We start from the raw sequence: 16,002 nt of genomic DNA, 5'->3' as shown, positions 1-16,002 counted from the left end.
TAGCGGCCGGACCCGTGCCCCGGGGGCACCGCCACCCGCCCGGCCCGGCCGTGCGCGGTCCGAGCGCACCGAGCGACGAAGCAAACCCGTTCTCCGCCCCGGGGCTGGCACCACCCGGCGGGGGAGGGCTCCGCGCCCGCAGCGGGAGGCGGTTCGTGCCCGAGCGAAGGCGCCGCTGCCCGGGTGCGCCAGCTGCGGCGCTGGGCAGTGCCCTGTCCCCCTGCCGAGCACTCCCGGTGCGGAGTCCCGGCTCCGTTCCGTGCCTTTCCCCGCCAGCCACCGCACCGGCCCAGCGCGCCCCTGCGCACGGGCACACGCGCCCCGGGGGCAACGGGGTGGGCAGGTCCCGCAAAGGTCGGAGCAGTCTGCTGCGAGGGCTGATGGCTGGTACAGGTTTGCTTTTTTTTTTTTTTTTAATTCAGGAAGAAAAAGAGGGCAAAACGGCCCGGAAAGCAGCAGGGAAGACCTGGATGGAAGAAGCATTAAGGTTGGTGGGCTGCAGCACTCCGCAGTCCCACGGAGAGCAGGGCCAGCTACAGACAAGGGCCGTGGCAGAAGCAGCCAGTTTGTGTTCTTCCTGCCAGACACCTGCACAGAAACCAAAAGGAAGGAGGAGATGGCGAACCCCGAGGAAAGGAGCCATTACGGAGTCCAGGCCGGCATCGCCGGCGCACAGTCCGTCCCCATCCACCGCTCGGGCAATACGGACACGTCCATGCCTGCTGAACTTCAGCTCCTGCCCCAGAGTTCTGCTGCGGGGAAGCCGGTCACCTCCCCCACCTCGCTGAAGGGCTGCACGCCCTGTGTGAACACCAGTTTGTATCTCAGTCGGATGGGATCCTATGGGAAAACAGGAACAGAGAGAGGGGCATGTCATGGCTGCAGATTTCTGGGCTCCTTCGGCCTCACCACTCGCAGCCTGGCTGCAGCGAACCACCCTCTGAAAGGGGAGAGCAACGCTTCAGCCGTGCAGAAGCTCTGCGGGGAACAAGACCTGGCCCTTCGTGAGATACGTAAGGAGTGACTGGGAGACCTGTGCCAGCCACCCAGGGCATGCTTGGCAATCCAGGCCTGGCCAGCCTTCGCGGAGGCAGAGGATTCTTTACACCAATCGTTGGTCTCGTAATTATTCGTCAATGGAACAGAACTGCCACCCATCGCTTGTGCCTTGGGTGGCCTCGTGTTCCACCAGCTGCAAACATCTGCACAGTGTCTACCAGGAGCCATCTCTGGAGCTCTATACATAAATAGAGCTCCCAAATTTAAATAGATTCTTTTCTTTTTTTCAGGTAGACTGAAGCGGAACAGTGCAGGCCCCTGCAGCAAGTGCCCATTCGTTCCTTCAGGTTATAGCTCTGGAAAGCTGTTTCGGTGGGAAAAACGTCTTCCCAGCACAGCCCAGACTGCTCCCTCTCTGGCCTGCATCTCCCTGTCTTCCATACCAGTATCCCACCCACGACAGTGACATTCAGCAGACTCGGTGACACACACACCTTGTGCGGATTGGCGAGCAGCAGGACCTGGGACACCACGGCGGGTGGGAGAAGAGGGCTGAAGGCAGGAAGCTCAGAACCAGATGCTGGCTGTAACTTTATTTTCATGGTCTGAAAGAGAAAGCAAAGCCAATGCTTTTCGATCCACGCTGAAAAGCACTGGGAATATTACCAAGGTTAAAGATATGTGACCTGGATTTGCTGGGATAGAATCGCAGAACGGATTTTCTGTTCAGAGAAGCTGTTTCTGAAGTAAGCTGCATTCTTAAAAAGACTGTGCACCCCGTTCAGTGGGAACAGACTTGATGAGACACTTAGTTTTAGTTTGTAGCCAGCCATAGTATGCAGGTGTCTGTAGTGCTCAAGGACTTTCCAGCTTGGTTTTTTGCTAACGAGACAGACATCCAGGAACCTGGGGGGAACGCAGCCAGGGAGACTGATGCTTACATTGGGAAATGAGTGTTCCATACCATGGCTCACCATAAAGTGGAAAGTTTGTTGGGGATGGGCTCTCTTTGACCCCTCTTGTCTCTCTCCTTCTCTGTCCCTCAATGGCCACTGTCCCTGGAGGGTCTCGCTCATCATTCTGCTCCTGAGCCCTGCTCACTCGCTCTTCTGGGACTTTCCTGCTCTGGGATCGCTGGCTGGGGATGGGCTGGACACTGGCCAAGGGCTGATGAGCTGGTGCACTGTACATCACTTGTCTGTATATGTTATTATCATTATAATTTTCATTTTTATTTTATTTTATTCCATTATTAAATGGTCCTTATCTCAACCCATGGGTCTTCTTTCCTTTTAGAATCATAGAATGGTCAGGGCTGGAAGGGACCTTCAAAGGTCATCTAGTCCAACCCCCCTGCAAGGAACAGGGATATCTCCAAGTAGATCAGGTTGCTCAGGGCCTCGTCCAACCTGGCCTTGAACGTCTCCAGGGATGGAGACGATTCCCCGAATTTTCCCGATTCCCCTTCTGGCGTGGGGCAGGGTCACAGGGTAGGACAACAGCTGGCTATTGTTCAGCTGTGGAGACGAGGTAAGCGTAGACAATAGTCAGCCAGGTTTTGTCACTGAATGAAAAGCACACCTTTCCACAGCCTGCACCTAAAGGCAGATATTCCTAACTGACAATTCTGCGTGGCACGTAGGCAGAACGAGTGCCTCACCCAGGAGGCTGACGCAGCGCGTCTGGAGCCCTGCCCGGCTGTCTCAAGGCCAGGGATGTACTCTCTGAGACAGGCACTGGGGCCACAGGCACCACCGTACAACAGGTCCACCGGTCCGAGAAGGCGAGCCGTGCAATTCCCAGTGAGCACGAAACGGCCAGCCTTCTCCTCGGGACACTTCTGGGTCGCCCCGCACTCTCTGCTACCCGTCACAGGCTTCTCACCTTTGGGACTGCTGCCTGGAACACTATGTCCTTAATTGCTTGAGCTGATGTGCTCAGCATGGAAAGAACCATCACCAGCACGTCTGGTCGGCCAGGAGCCGGGTCTCTGGAGAAGTGGAGCATAGCCTTGAAACCATTCCTGTCGTACACAGTAAGAGGACAGATACTGCCTGCCGGAGACAAAAGGAGCATCAGAAACAAAGCATGGATTCTCCTCCCTCCTGAGGGCAGAACAGCGAAGACAGGATAAGGAAGGGCGAAAAGGAAACACGCGTACCAACTCTTACTTCCTCCAGCAAACTCACAGACCAAGCAGAGTACAGCACCTGCCCGTGATTTACGTTTCAGCTCTACTGTAGAGAAAGGAATCTGAACGTCTAACTGGAGGTTTAGCAGCTCAGATTTCAACCGCTCTGCAGTCCTTTAAGAGCAGGTGCCCTGCTCCCAGACCCTGCAGTGCCCCGCACCCAGGTGGCACCCCATCAGGTGGTGGCAGGGCTGGGCCATGCAGCGTGGCATCGAAAAGCAGAGGTGGAAAGAACAGCTCTGCTTTAGGAAGTGGGACAACTCCCACCCACAGGTACCTTTTAAGCCTTTGGAGAACTGCTTGAAGCTTGACTAAAGGTGCTAAGGGCAAATAGCTTAAAGCACATCACGGAGGTTAGCCAGGGCAGGACACTCCTGACTACTGAGTAGGGAGGACAGGGACATTTCCGTGGTATGATCCCTAGCACTTGCTCGAATTCTCAGATACATTAAGCCCTTCATAGAACAGTCCTTACTCCAGCCAACCCACACAGCGTGACGCTACTTCGGCTTGCTCCCCTGCATAAGTCACAGAAGAGCCCCAGTAAGCCTCTAGTAAGCAGAGCTGGGGCACAGAAATCATTGCACTTACTCGGTGTAATTGAAATTAAAGGGACAAAAAGGTTTTCTAGAGAAGCATCATGGGAAGCTGGATGCAAAGCAGCAGCAGGCTTCAGCTCGTAGCCTAGGCTGGAGAGTGAGGTATCTGCCACTGAGCTATCTGCAAGGTCTGGAAAGGGCAATTTCATTGGTGACAAATCCCTGGAAAGGAAAGCACGTAGAAAGCTTATATTAACTGGGGAGACTTCATGTACATACCACCTTCTGCCGTGTCCACTTTGTGTTCCCAGTCCCTCATCTGCCTCTGTTTTACACGGAAGAAGGTGCTGTTTCAGCACTCGCTAAGGCAGACTTTGACTTCTGCTACTAACGCCAAACTGTTCCAGGGCTTGGGCAGCCCACTCTCCCCATGCCCAGGCTCCCTGGAACTCCAGTCAGATGAAAATGAGTTCTAGCTCAAAGACAATGCAAGAAGCTGGCAATCTCTGGTAGAATTTCTTGGCCTGTATTAACGGCAGACTGGATAAGTGTGTCGTAACGGTCACCTGCTCTGAAGATCTGTGGATGATTAATTTGGTTCACAAACTGTTGGGCTTCCACTGAATGCCTGGAAACGACTTTGTCACAGCCTGAAGAAAACTGGGGAAAGTATTTTTTGAGTCACAGGTTATTACTGAAAGACCTGACTGTAGGTTTTTGTTCCTTTAGCTCAAGATCACCTTGTTACTAAGCCATGGGATCTGTCTCGCCAAGTTTCTGACCCTTGGAAGGTCCTAGTGTGCAATTACACAAAGTGCAATTACCAGGAGCTACCTGCTGCTCAGGAGCCAACGTGTGGATGGATAGCTCACCAGCAACAACCAGTTGTAGCTGAAAGCTTTTCCTAAACCTCACTGCTGTAAACCAGTATTCCTCATCTCCAAAGCCAGACTGCATTATGCAGAGTTTGCTTACAAAGACAGTGTCTTGGTCCCAGACGGTGGAGAGAGCTGATCAACCAGGCCCTGAAATCCATTCTTCTCCGAAGAGCCGTCTCCCCAGCGCTCCCGCAGCCCCAGCCTTTGGACAGCACCTACGATTTCACCGTATCCGTTGTGCACAGCAGTCTGAAAAATAAGACACTTCTGGTTCATGCTATAGAAGACCAGCAAAAATCAGGCCCGTTCCACTGAAAAGAACCTCGTTTTTAATAACAGTTCTACTCTAAGTAGTAAATATGAGCAATCTGGTTGCAAACTACAGCTGGGAAATTGTCGTGGTTTAACCCGGCCGGCAACTCAACGCCACGCAGCCACTTGCTCACCCTTCCCCAGCCCCAGGGAATGGGCAAGAGGATTAAAGGGGAAAAGGGAAGGAGATCGTAGGTGGAGATAAGAATAATTTAATAATAATATAAAATTTAAAGTTATAATGATACATTATTATTATATTAATATATATAAATGATAAGTGTATATAAAGACAAGCGATGCACAGTGTAATCGCTCACCACCCAGTGCCCAATCCCCATCCCGTCCCAGCAAGAGATCCCGAAACAGGTAAACTTGGCCCTCAATCCTAAATCTAAATTAAAATGACCACGCTCCTCCCCAGCCTGCTGTGCTCCTGCACACCGGCAAAACACGGGAAGCTGGAAGGTCCTGGATGTCTCAGCACCAACCATAAACATCAGTGTGGTATCAGTATTCCTCTCACAACAAATCCCAGACTAAATCCAAAACACAGGGCTCTTGTAGCTGCTAAAAAGAAAAACTAACTCTGTCCCAGCCGAAACCAGGACAGAAATTCATTGCAGAGCAGGAGGATTCCAGTTTCCCTTCAGAATGGTGTGGCATTAAAAAAGGATGCCTGAGAAAGCTAGGAGGTCAGGAATCCTGTCTGATTTTTGTCCTTTGTACCTTATGGACTGTCATACCTGAGGATCACTCACCTCTGCTAAGCCAAAATCAGGTGGTGGTTTCTGTACAACAGGAGAGTTGCTGAGACCTAAGAAAGATGCCAAAATGCCACCGATCAAGTACAGAAAACAAAGGCTTTCCATAGGTGCTTCCTTTCTTGGCTAACGGCGGTCTGACCGCAGCCCAACGCCATTACAGAAACCACATTCCTGAAAACTTCCCGACCCTGGCTGGAAGGGTCGGCTTGCTCCTAGGGCCGACAGCAAAGTCGGAGCTCTCCCAGTTTATTAAACACACAACCCCGGAACAAGGGCAAGGCTGCGCTGAACGGCGTGTACGAACCCAACGACTCCAGCTCCTCGTCCAGCAGGCAGGCGGAGGTCGTGCTGCCGTGCCGGGAGGCGGTGGTTTCGTTCGCAGACTGGTCTGTAGGAGAGTGGGATGTCGCCTCCAGCTCGGAGAAGTCAATCAGTGTGTAGCTCTTCACGCGCCTTGGGGCTGGCCGGCACGCTTGGGAAACAGCGGAGAGAGTTGGAGAGAGACCCCCTGAAAGGAGCAGCGTGTCGATGGGCACAGGCACACCCCAAAGGACTCAGAGGGGAAGAACTTCAGGGATATTTTCTATTGACCATATGTAAAGCAAATGATGGTTACAGAGTAGTTTTCCTATGGATTTTCTTCACATTTATCCCCTGAGAAGCACTTCCCTTCCAAACTCCACTCACACATGAGCTGCAGGAGCAGAGCTGCCGTGGCACGCTGCAGGATGCTCCTTACCTGGTGCCTCAGTGGAGCTGATGGCTGAACCTCCTCCACCGCCGTGACCGTGGGCGGCCACAGCCTGCCGGCACTGCCCGAGCGCCTGCGAGAGCTGCTCACTGGCCTGCAGAACCTCCGCTGGAAAACCACAGCAGAAACAAAATATTAACGTTCTAGCAGCAGGGTCAGTTCCACGGCACGCTGCCAACCGCTCCTGCGGAAGGCACAGCGCAGCCAGGGACTCGCCTGGAGCAAAGTCTGGTGGGACAAGCCGTGTTAAGCTTTTCGTTCCATATTCTGAAGTGCAGCATTTTGCACACACATCTGCTGACTTCGGGCCTCTCTCTGAGTTATGAAGAACACTTTAAAATGCAATTCTATCTCGAAGCACTTCTAGCTCCTGCCATCTCTTATGCTCTTGTTCTCTGCAAGTTTTCCGTGTACTCGAGCTACAACGCAGCACTCGGCATTCACAGCACGAGTGAACTGCTGGAGGCACCACTGAGCTCGTACACTTGCTGTTGGAGATGTTGGAGATGAAGGCGTCATGTCGGTCAGGCTTTCAAGGCGTACGGACAAGACTGTGAAATGCAATCCTCTGGGAAGGGCTAAATCTCACAACTGCAGAATTCAAAGATTCTGCTCAAACGACCCTCCTCAATATATTATTTACGAAATTCAAAAAATATTCTCCCTTCTGTGTTGATAGAGAGGAGAACTTCAATCTCTGTAGAGAAAAGACCTCAAAAGCCTTCAGTTTTCTGAACACCAGAACTCCACAAACTCTGAACACCACCTTGGCTGGAAGAAACTGGATTCACTGTTTAACTTTGGGCTCCAAGTGAAAATTTATACCTTCCTGGGAGAGGAGTGGGAAGAGATTTACGCCACTCGCCACAGGCATGGTTTAAAGGTGAGCGTGGAAAGCTTTGCCCGCAGGGTAGCACGAGCCTAAGCATCCCCCCTCTCAGGGGAAGGATGTACCCCGCTTGCCAAAGCAAGGGCAGATGAACTTAACTGCAAAGAAACCCAAGGACAGCGTTGGCTCTTACCTAGAGCCTCATCGTCATCAACTGTCTCACTGGCAAGGCGAAAGAGCAGTGGCCTGAGCTTCTCACAGCGTTGGAACAGCGTCTACGGAAGGAAACGTCTCACGTCATTGCTCAGGAGATCCCAGACACTCTCACACTTCTGTCCCTGTGACGACCTGTACGTGACGTGCCCTCCAGAAGAGGAAGATGCACTTTCTGCCCAGGTCCAGACAAAGGGTATCAATGCTGCGTGTTGCTGCGCTCTTAGAAACCCACGGTGGCCTGGAAGCACAGCCCCTGGAACAAGGAGGCTTTGCTGGCATCTCCTCAGCAACCACATCCTCTCTGGGCATACAGCGTAAGATAGATCAGTGTAAAATTACTCAATTTAAAAGAAAACGTACTGTGGCGCAAAGAGATGGATGACAGTACTCAGGGAAGCATGACCACTGCCAGACAAAGCAAAGCCGCTTGCTTGGAACGTCGTCCTGGAACACCTCTGGGTGCGAGGAGGCACGGACCAGCCGCTTTGTCGGCGCGCAAGGAGGGTCTGTGCCATCTACAGCAGCCACCCTCCCGACAGCAGCTAATCCCAAAACCTGCTGTCACCCGTAGCCACAGGAGAAGTTCTCACCTACAAAAACTCAGTTGTCTGAAGTTGTTTTTTTTTTTAATTTGAGAGTCTGGTGGAGTTTCAGGTATTTGAAGACCATAAAGCTATTCTGACAGCCCTATTAGTGACATCAAACGTTTCCTTAATTCACTGGTACTTATGAGCAGCAGCAGACCAGGAACTCTGAGCAGAAAAATGGGAATCACGGAAAATGTAGCACAAGCTGAAGAACCCACAGCTTTGAGCTTCTCTGGTCAGATCCCATCACACCCACCTAACCACGCCGGGCACAAGGGGATTCCCGCGTGTTGTGCCACTGTTGGAGGAAGAACCATTTCCCCGTGAGATACCACAAGAAGAGCAGCAAAACTGGACAGAAACTCAAACCAGCACAGCAGGAGATGCTTCCATTCCAACTTCCGTTACACTGGTGGATGGGACTATTATTCATCAAATATTTTGGAAAATATTTCTGCGGTGGTAACGCTCTTTCCGTGGCAGAAGCTGAGAGCACCGTGCTGCCCTTTGAATCCTGCTGCCCTGGGCCCTCCCAGCACAGCTGGACAAAAGAGCCTCTTATGCAGGAAGAAGAAGATTTACCTGGAGTGTCTCCTGGTCAGATCCGGATAATTCTTGTCTCTTGTAGTTTTCCAGTAATTCGTCCATACGTTTAACATTCTCAGAAACCTCACTGATGGTGGTTGCTCTTCTGGACACCTTAGCTGACTTTTCTTGTTCCTTTGATGAAAAATGAAATGCAAGTAGATGATGATTTGGTTAATACAGCCAGTGCACGTGCTTGGCTGGGTCACTCTGGACCACACTTGTCGGGGAGCTGCTTCCTACTGATGTCTTACGGCAGGCAGAGGCACAAGGCAGCGGTGGTAGGGACTCGCCCCCCAAGAGCTCCAGTGCCAGTGCTGCACCACACCTCCCTGCCACGGGTGCAGATGGAAACCTCCTGCCCTTCTCAGGGCAGCCTGCCCGGGCTGCTGGGGCAGTAGAATTCATCTCACCGCAGGCACGAGTAGGACTTCAAAATTAGAGATGGGAGTTGGTGGCTTCCGCCACAGAGAAGGGCACTCTCGGAACAGCCGCCGGGGTTTCATCAAACCGCGCCAAGCCTGCGTACGCGGGGAAGCGGGATGCCCTTTCGGATGGAAAGCGAGGACAGGCCAGATGTGCACGCACGCTCTGCGTGCAGAAAAGAGGCAGTTCTGTACAGATGTGGCCTTTCCCACCTGGGACTGAGTTTCTTTTTGGAAACTCCCCGTCACTAATGCAGTACCCTGCCAGGCAGACGCTAAGGTGGGACTGTCCCGCCACACAGGCTCCCCGGTGTACGTACTCCCTCTTCCTGACAATGGCATGTTTTAGGGAAACAAAACAAAACAAAACAAAACTATCCCGCACCGTAACTTGGGAATAAAGATTACTGAACATCATCCCTCCTCTGGGGAGGCGTTATGGAGATCAGGTCTAGAGGACCCACCATCAAAAAATGAATTGCCAAGCCCCCTCCCACCCCCCCGGCTGCAAACACACCTCCTGCCCCACGGAGCCGCCGGCTCTGCTCTTGCCTACCTCCTTAATCATGCTCTTGATCAGCCGGTTGGCAGCCTGCAGGTCCTCGGGGTGGTGGCTCTTCAAAAGCCTTGCCAAGAGCTGCGAGGGCAGAGCACGGACAGCCGTGAGCAGCAGTGTCCAGGCACTGGGCTCCAGGCACACACCACAGACGAGCAGCTATTGAGCGACTCCCACTCTCCTAACAGCTTCTATAATCCTGGAAATCTGTGGGCTCATGTCCCATAATCTAACCCAGATTATATTGCTGCCTTTTACAGCTGCCTGCACACGCTGTTTGGCTCCTTGGGAACAGGAATTCTCTAGCTCTGCGGAACTTCTGGAAAACCTGGAGAAACCCTCCCTCGGGAAAGTTTAATAGAGAATGATGTTTTTCTGTAAAAATGTTTCACTTTTGACTAAGCAAAAATTTCTGACAGAGCATCAAAGAATTCTCCAGCTGCTGCGCAGCAAGAAGTACTACCATTATTCTGAGGATATTCTGTCTGAAACGGCAAAAGCTCCCAAAATACAATTGAGCCTGTTTTCTCATCAGCACAAACCAGAGTGGGGGTAGGTAGGAAAATTTTAAAGTTTACCTTGGATTTCTCTTCATCTGTGTCAAAAATAGAATTCTGAGGTCTGGGGGAAGGGGGAGGTAAAATTTTGTCTTCTGGCACTTTGGGGTCTTCTTTTACAATCCCTGGAATGGGCAACAGTATCTGTTCAGTGATGCCTGAGCTGCTAAAACACTAATGCTCAACACTGCATTGGGTTCTGCACCTAGTTCCTTCAGCCCTGCCCAGAATTTCACAGAGGGAGATGGGAGAAGCAAGGAGTTGCCTTAGCACACACCCGACAAAAGACTTCCCTTCGTGCCCTGAATTAAGCACTGGCCAAATGAGATTTTCAGGGCAGAAAATAAAATTCAGACGTTCTGGGCTCCCTCTGGGTCAACTGCTAAAATCCCCCGGAGCAAGAGCACCCAGCACACACCAGCCCCGACCCCGTGCACGCGGCATTGCCACAACCAGTGCACCAAACCAGCCCGGCCCAGTGCCACGGGAGCCCTTGGCGCCAGCGGGATCCCATGGACGTCTCCCCTCCTGCCCCTCCGGCCAGCGCTCGCAGCAGCAGCCGCTGGTCGCGCAGGCGTTGGATGGGCAGCGGTCCCCAAGAGCTGCCCAGCAGAGGGGCACCCAGCACCTCTGCTCAGCACCCCTGCTCAGCACCCCTGCTCAGTCAGCACCCCAGCCCAGCACCCCAGCTCAGCACCCCAGCTCAGCACCCCTGCCCGCAGCAGCTGCACAAGGGGAAGGCAGTGACAGTGAGGGAGTGGGACTCAGGGGAAGGCTTGCAAAGCCATTCCGTGCTCCAGGATGCACAAAGCAAACCTGGTGGGAAGCCTTAAAACAAATTCCCTAATTCCCCTGAACTTCCACAGAAAGTGTTACGGCTTTTTCTTAGTTATGAAACTTATTACCTGGGATACCGAAGTGGGATTGGACAGATTTCGGGGCGACAATAGCAGCAAGGACTATTAAATAGGATAGAACAGATGAAAAATCCAGCTCGGGATCTCTCTGAACCCATCCCTTGCCATCCTGGGAGAGCATTCCAGGGCACGGATCACTCCGAGCCTGTCCCGATCTCTGCCCTGCGCAGCAGCGCTGAGCGCGGTGTGAGCGGAGCCGGGAGGCAGCCTCGCCTCCGACTGACACGGCTGTTCTTTGGAAAACAGCTTTTCAACAGCTTTGCACATCCTGAAGTGCCCAAGTAGCCCTGTGCGTGCCCCGTGTGCCCTGCTCCTGACACACAGCGTTGCACGGAAAAGCGGGGAGGACAGATACCCCCGTGGGCTGAGACCGCCTGACTGGGAGGCTGAAAAGGAAACTGCAATAACAGAACTCGACCTTGTTTCTTCAGCATCTGATACACATCCCGGATTTTAACTTCCTGAGGAAACCAGACTGTCCAACTGAATATTACTTCTGTGACTCTCGACTTGACTTTTTCTGAAGACCAGGTTCCATAGTACTGAAAAGAAAAGAAAAGAAAAGAAAACAAAAAAGGATCCTTGACACTTTTTTCACCGCGTTGCCAACTGTGCAGCTTGTGGAATAGGAGACTGTGCAGAGCTGTGGCTGTAAATACAAGGAATGCTATTAAGTATTAACATGTCATTAAGATAATTTCATAAATATTATACGACGATCGAAATGAAACCATTTCAAAACTTCTCCGATCAGTTACTGAATCCGAAACCAAAAGCAGGCTGGTTTATTTTAGTGAAACCAGTTCTGTGCTTGGCTTTAAACACTTCCCTTAACTGCCTGCAATGCAAATAGCACCAGTGGCCTCATCCAGACCTGGACAAAAGAAAACTGAACAACATCAGAAATGAAAGTTTTTTCAGCATCTGATGTTTTCTCTGGTTTCTCTCATTATGACCTACGAGCACCCACTTTAATGTATTATAAAAACGTCAGGGAGAATGATAAAAGCCCCACACAAACCTCCGAAACACTTGGCATTTTAAACTCCCAAAATGGTACCTGTTCTGTCAAAACAGCAAACAAAACTCTCTGTGGTGACGTATTCTTTAAACTTTGTTGTTCCCTGAAATACCTTTACCAAACCTGAGACCACGAGAAGAGGTTTTCTTGTTCGGTTAAACATTTCTCTGAAATGAGCTCTTTGCACCTCCGCCATCGAGATGATGTCACGGAAAACAAAGGCTGTGCAAGCGGTAAACGTGTGCAGGACCCACTTAAAAGGGGGATCGACTACTGAGGTGCCGAGGAGAATATTCCAGAAAGCCTCAGGTCTGCTGTTCGGTGCAGAGAAGAGCAAGGTGGGAAGATGATGCAGTCTCATAAAACAGGTCTCTCTCATCAGGAGGCACCGCTGGGGACCCCGCGCACCCACTCCGCACTCGCAGCTCGCTTTGCTTCTCCAACTTCTCATTCCTGAGGCTGCTGCTCTTCTCGGGAGCAAAGTGCCCCCCAGCAGGGAGCAGGAATGGACACACGGAACGAATATATTGTGATCCAGGGAAGCGGAGCAGCAGGAAGGGACTCTGCAGCTGCCCCGTCAGTACAGCTGATCCCCTCATCTCCCCCCGAGCCAGGGCTGTCGCTGCCCCGGGGCTGGGACCCCCCCCCACCTTTTGGGACATCCTCAGCAGGGCCCCGGCGGGGCTGCACAAACACGACTGTCGCACGACGGTGGGGCAAGCGCTGCCCGAGGGCTGCACCAGAGCTGCTGCAGTCCAGTCCCCTCCGCCGCCGCTCAAGCTGAGGCTGCCCATTGAGCAGGACCCAAACCCACGCGAACCCCTGGCAGGAGACAGCCAGGAGGGCAGCCTGGGCACAAGGCTTTGAGGACAGAGTGTAAGAAAACCTGGGAGAGGCTCTGGGCAGCTCCTGGCATCTCTGTTCTCTGCTGCTTCCACAACCAAAGTTCTGTAAACCATTGAGAGGCAAAAGGGCCACAGGCTGAGGGGTCATGGCAACAATTTCAAGCCCTTCTAGTCCCTGACTGTCCCAGCAGAGCTGGGAGAAACCACAAGGAAAAAGCCTTTCACAGAAAGAGCCCCCAGTTTACATCTTTCATAGGGGAATTCACATCCAGTCCTTGTGCGCGGAGGTGCAGAACAAATTCTGCTCTACTTCTACACAAGATTAATTCCAAGTTTTCATATCCAGCAAGAAACAAACAGTGTGCCCCAGCTGCAATGCCCAGAATAACCATGACCACCTACCTTCGGGGAAAGCACTTTAATCAGCTCATTCAGAAACCTGAACTTCGCTATTTCGTGGTGAAATCCTTCACCGCAGTTATTCACACAGGTCTCCAGCACCTGCAGAAAACAGGACAGTGCCGAGCAGAAACTGCACACACGGCTCTTGGGCAATTGTTAAAAACTTTGCCATTATAATACTAAAACGAAGAACTTTCTGGCACTGCATTCACAAATAAGATACTGAGGAAGCTGTGCAGCAAAAACATGTATTTTTCCTTCATCCAACTGTCTTAAGCAGCACATTTAAGACCAACTGCTCTGTTCTACCCATTGCTAACAACTTCTGGGCCACCGACCCTGCGGTGGGACCACAGGCTGAACAGCCCGAGCTGCAGAGCACTGCAGACCTCAGCAGAGCGACACGGGAGGGAACACGAGCAGTTAGTCCCTTCGTTACACCCTGGTGTCTGTATTCCTCGTGCAATGGAAAGTCAAAAGGGAGACATCAAAGAGAAGAAGAAGAGACAGCTACACTGTCTCTACCCCCCGGACTCTGTTTCCCAGTTCCTGCTGCCTGTGGATGAAAGCACTTACTGTGAGAGCGTGGAGAGCTTCCGTCTCCTGCGGGGACTGTATTTTGTGTGCCAGCAGCCTCGGCGCGAGCGATGGGCTGCGGAGCAGCAGAAGTGAGTCAGATCCCGGGAAAAACAAACGCTGCTGATTCTGCCCCGCAGAGACGAGCAGCTGCCGCATTCACGACGTGCTGCGCCAGACCCTTCCCCTGGGGTACGCACACACGGGTGGGAGGTGAACTGAGCAGCGTGGGCGACCCCCCTGCTCTTCTCCAGCCGTGTCCAGAGGCTGGACCCTCGGAGGGAGCGGGCTGGGAGAGGCTGGGGGCTCTCCCTGGGCACGCACAGGGACACAGGCACAGGAGCTTTGATCTGCAGCCCGACCCAGCCTGCTCCTGCGCACACGGGTGCCAGTCTGCGGGCTCCCAACGCACCGGCCTCTGCTCTAAAGAGATGGTCGCTAAGCTTTGACTTAATTAGTTCCTGCTCCTTCCCACAGAGCTCAGACCATCAGCTGGAAGACAGAGAAGTCCCAGCAGAGATGTCCCACCTCTCTGAAAGGAAAAGCCGAGGCTGAGCTCGCTCTGGGCTGCCCCACGGAGCCCCGCAGCCGGTGTCCTTGCCCGGGCTGCCCCACGGAGCCCCACAGCTGGTGTCCTTGCCCAGGCTGCCCCACAGAGCCCCGCAGCCAGTGTCCTTGCCCAGGCTGCCCCACGGAGCCCTGCAGCCTGGGCTGCCGAGGAGCTGGTGAGGACACGGCGGCCAGACCAGCTGCCTCCTGGGTGGCAGCAGTGGATGTCAGAGCCCATTCCTAGACAGTGACCTCCACCACGTTGGCATACACCTCTCTGCAACTCGTTTACCGTGCAGGAGCAGCGGAGCCCGGCGTTCCCAGCTGTCTCTCCGGGCTCCCCGCGCCGTGGCTCACCGTGCCCGTTCCCCCCGCAGCCATCGGAGCCGCTCAGAGCCCGACGCGCAGCCCCGAGCGAACACAAAGAGCTGTCTGTCTGCCTTACCCTTCAGTACCCGCGTTCACCTGGTCACAGAACCGCTGGATGCATTCCCAGTTCTCCTCGGGAGTACTTGGGTCAGTGGCTTTATCTTACACAGGGGGAAAAAAAAAAAAAAAGAGAATAAACAGCCTCAGTGCGCGAGCGAGCGGCACACGGCAGGAAGCGGCTCAGACCCCGCGCTGCTACCAGCTGCTTTAGGGCTTTTCGTGAAAGAGGCAGAAATGGGAGATGCAGGACGAGCAGGAAACAGCTGGTACTAAAATCTGCCTGAAAATACAGTCCTGAGCACCCACTCTTAGAGAGTCAAAGTCAGGCACGCACCGAGGCGCTGAAGCAGCGACGGCACCGTACTGCTTTTGGCACTAAGCACCTGAAACTGTTAAAAAGCATTTCCAGGCAGCTCTCGCAGGAGCAGACTGCAAACCTTTAGCCTTTTGCAGCAGGGCTGCCCGAGCACCCATCCCAAAGCTCGGCTGAGTGGAGGAAAACAGTCTCTTTCAGCTTTATCCGCGCCCCAGTCCGACGCTCAAAAAGCTTTGGCAGGACTGGGGCTGAGGATGGGGCAGAAGGGGAATGGGAATGATGCAGCAGGTTAAGGGAAGCCCCACAATCATCACCCTAAAGGGACTCCATGGAGGTGAAGCTGCGCCAGTGCCCACCCAGCTGGAACTGGGGCTGGTTTCGCCGCGGGCTCCGGTGCCGCTGAAAGCGGCACCGGAGCCCGCGGCGAAACCAGCCCCAGCTCCCAGTCCCCCCAGCCCCACTCACTGAGCCACCGCTCCAGCTCCCCAACGCCAGCCATGGACTTTCGCTCCGCTCCGCCCCGAGCAGGAAGCGGATCCACCCGCCGCCGCTCCTCGCTCGCTCCCGTGGGAAGCCCACGCGAGTTTTCGTGGCGTGGAAGTGTACGCCGTGGGCGTGGGGTGGCTCGGTAAAACATCCCCCCCCCACCCAACCCCAACTCCAGCCCTCCGGCTGCTCCTCCCCTCGTACGGCGACCACGTGTCGGTGAGAGCGGAACCAAAAGTCACCACGGTAATTTAATAATTAAACCGGCG

At 53.4% G+C, this 16,002-nt stretch overlaps 1 protein-coding gene across 1 annotated transcript; it reads right to left on the bottom strand.

The window, feature by feature from the left end:
• Positions 1-650: 650 nt before the first annotated feature.
• Positions 651-15,884, bottom strand: GGA2 (golgi associated, gamma adaptin ear containing, ARF binding protein 2). Its single transcript, XM_086621915.1, has 17 exons — positions 15,713-15,884; positions 14,948-15,032; positions 13,954-14,029; positions 13,378-13,476; positions 11,528-11,651; positions 10,214-10,317; positions 9,636-9,716; positions 8,652-8,789; positions 7,460-7,541; positions 6,426-6,545; positions 5,991-6,158; positions 5,681-5,736; positions 4,705-4,856; positions 3,782-3,951; positions 2,884-3,053; positions 1,494-1,604; positions 651-840 (listed from the first exon to the last, which is right to left on the bottom strand). The coding sequence occupies exons 1-17, from the start codon at positions 15,882-15,884 to the stop codon at positions 730-732; spliced, it is 2,019 nt and encodes a 672-aa protein (XP_086478041.1). The 3' UTR covers positions 651-729.
• Positions 15,885-16,002: the final 118 nt, after the last annotated feature.

The sequence above is a fragment of the Tauraco erythrolophus genome, chromosome 17, assembly GCF_009769465.1.
Source record: "Tauraco erythrolophus isolate bTauEry1 chromosome 17, bTauEry1.pri, whole genome shotgun sequence".
NCBI classification, from domain to species: domain Eukaryota; kingdom Metazoa; phylum Chordata; class Aves; order Musophagiformes; family Musophagidae; genus Tauraco; species Tauraco erythrolophus.
This window is presented reverse-complemented; position numbering and strand designations above follow the sequence as displayed.

What these genes read in the sequence shown, in the direction of transcription:
- GGA2 (XM_086621915.1), bottom strand. Translation starts at nt 15,884, where the DNA reads ATGTTTTACCGAGCCACCCCACGCCCACGGCGTACACTTCCACGCCAC. An exon ending in TTAAAGTGCTTTCCCCGAAG is followed by an intron (nt 11,652 to 13,377) that starts GTAGGTGGTCAT and finishes TTTTCTTTTCAG; the next exon opens with TACTATGGAACCTGGTCTTC. An exon ending in CTGATTTTGGCTTAGCAGAG is followed by an intron (nt 4,857 to 5,680) that starts GTGAGTGATCCT and finishes CTTATTTTTCAG; the next exon opens with ACTGCTGTGCACAACGGATA.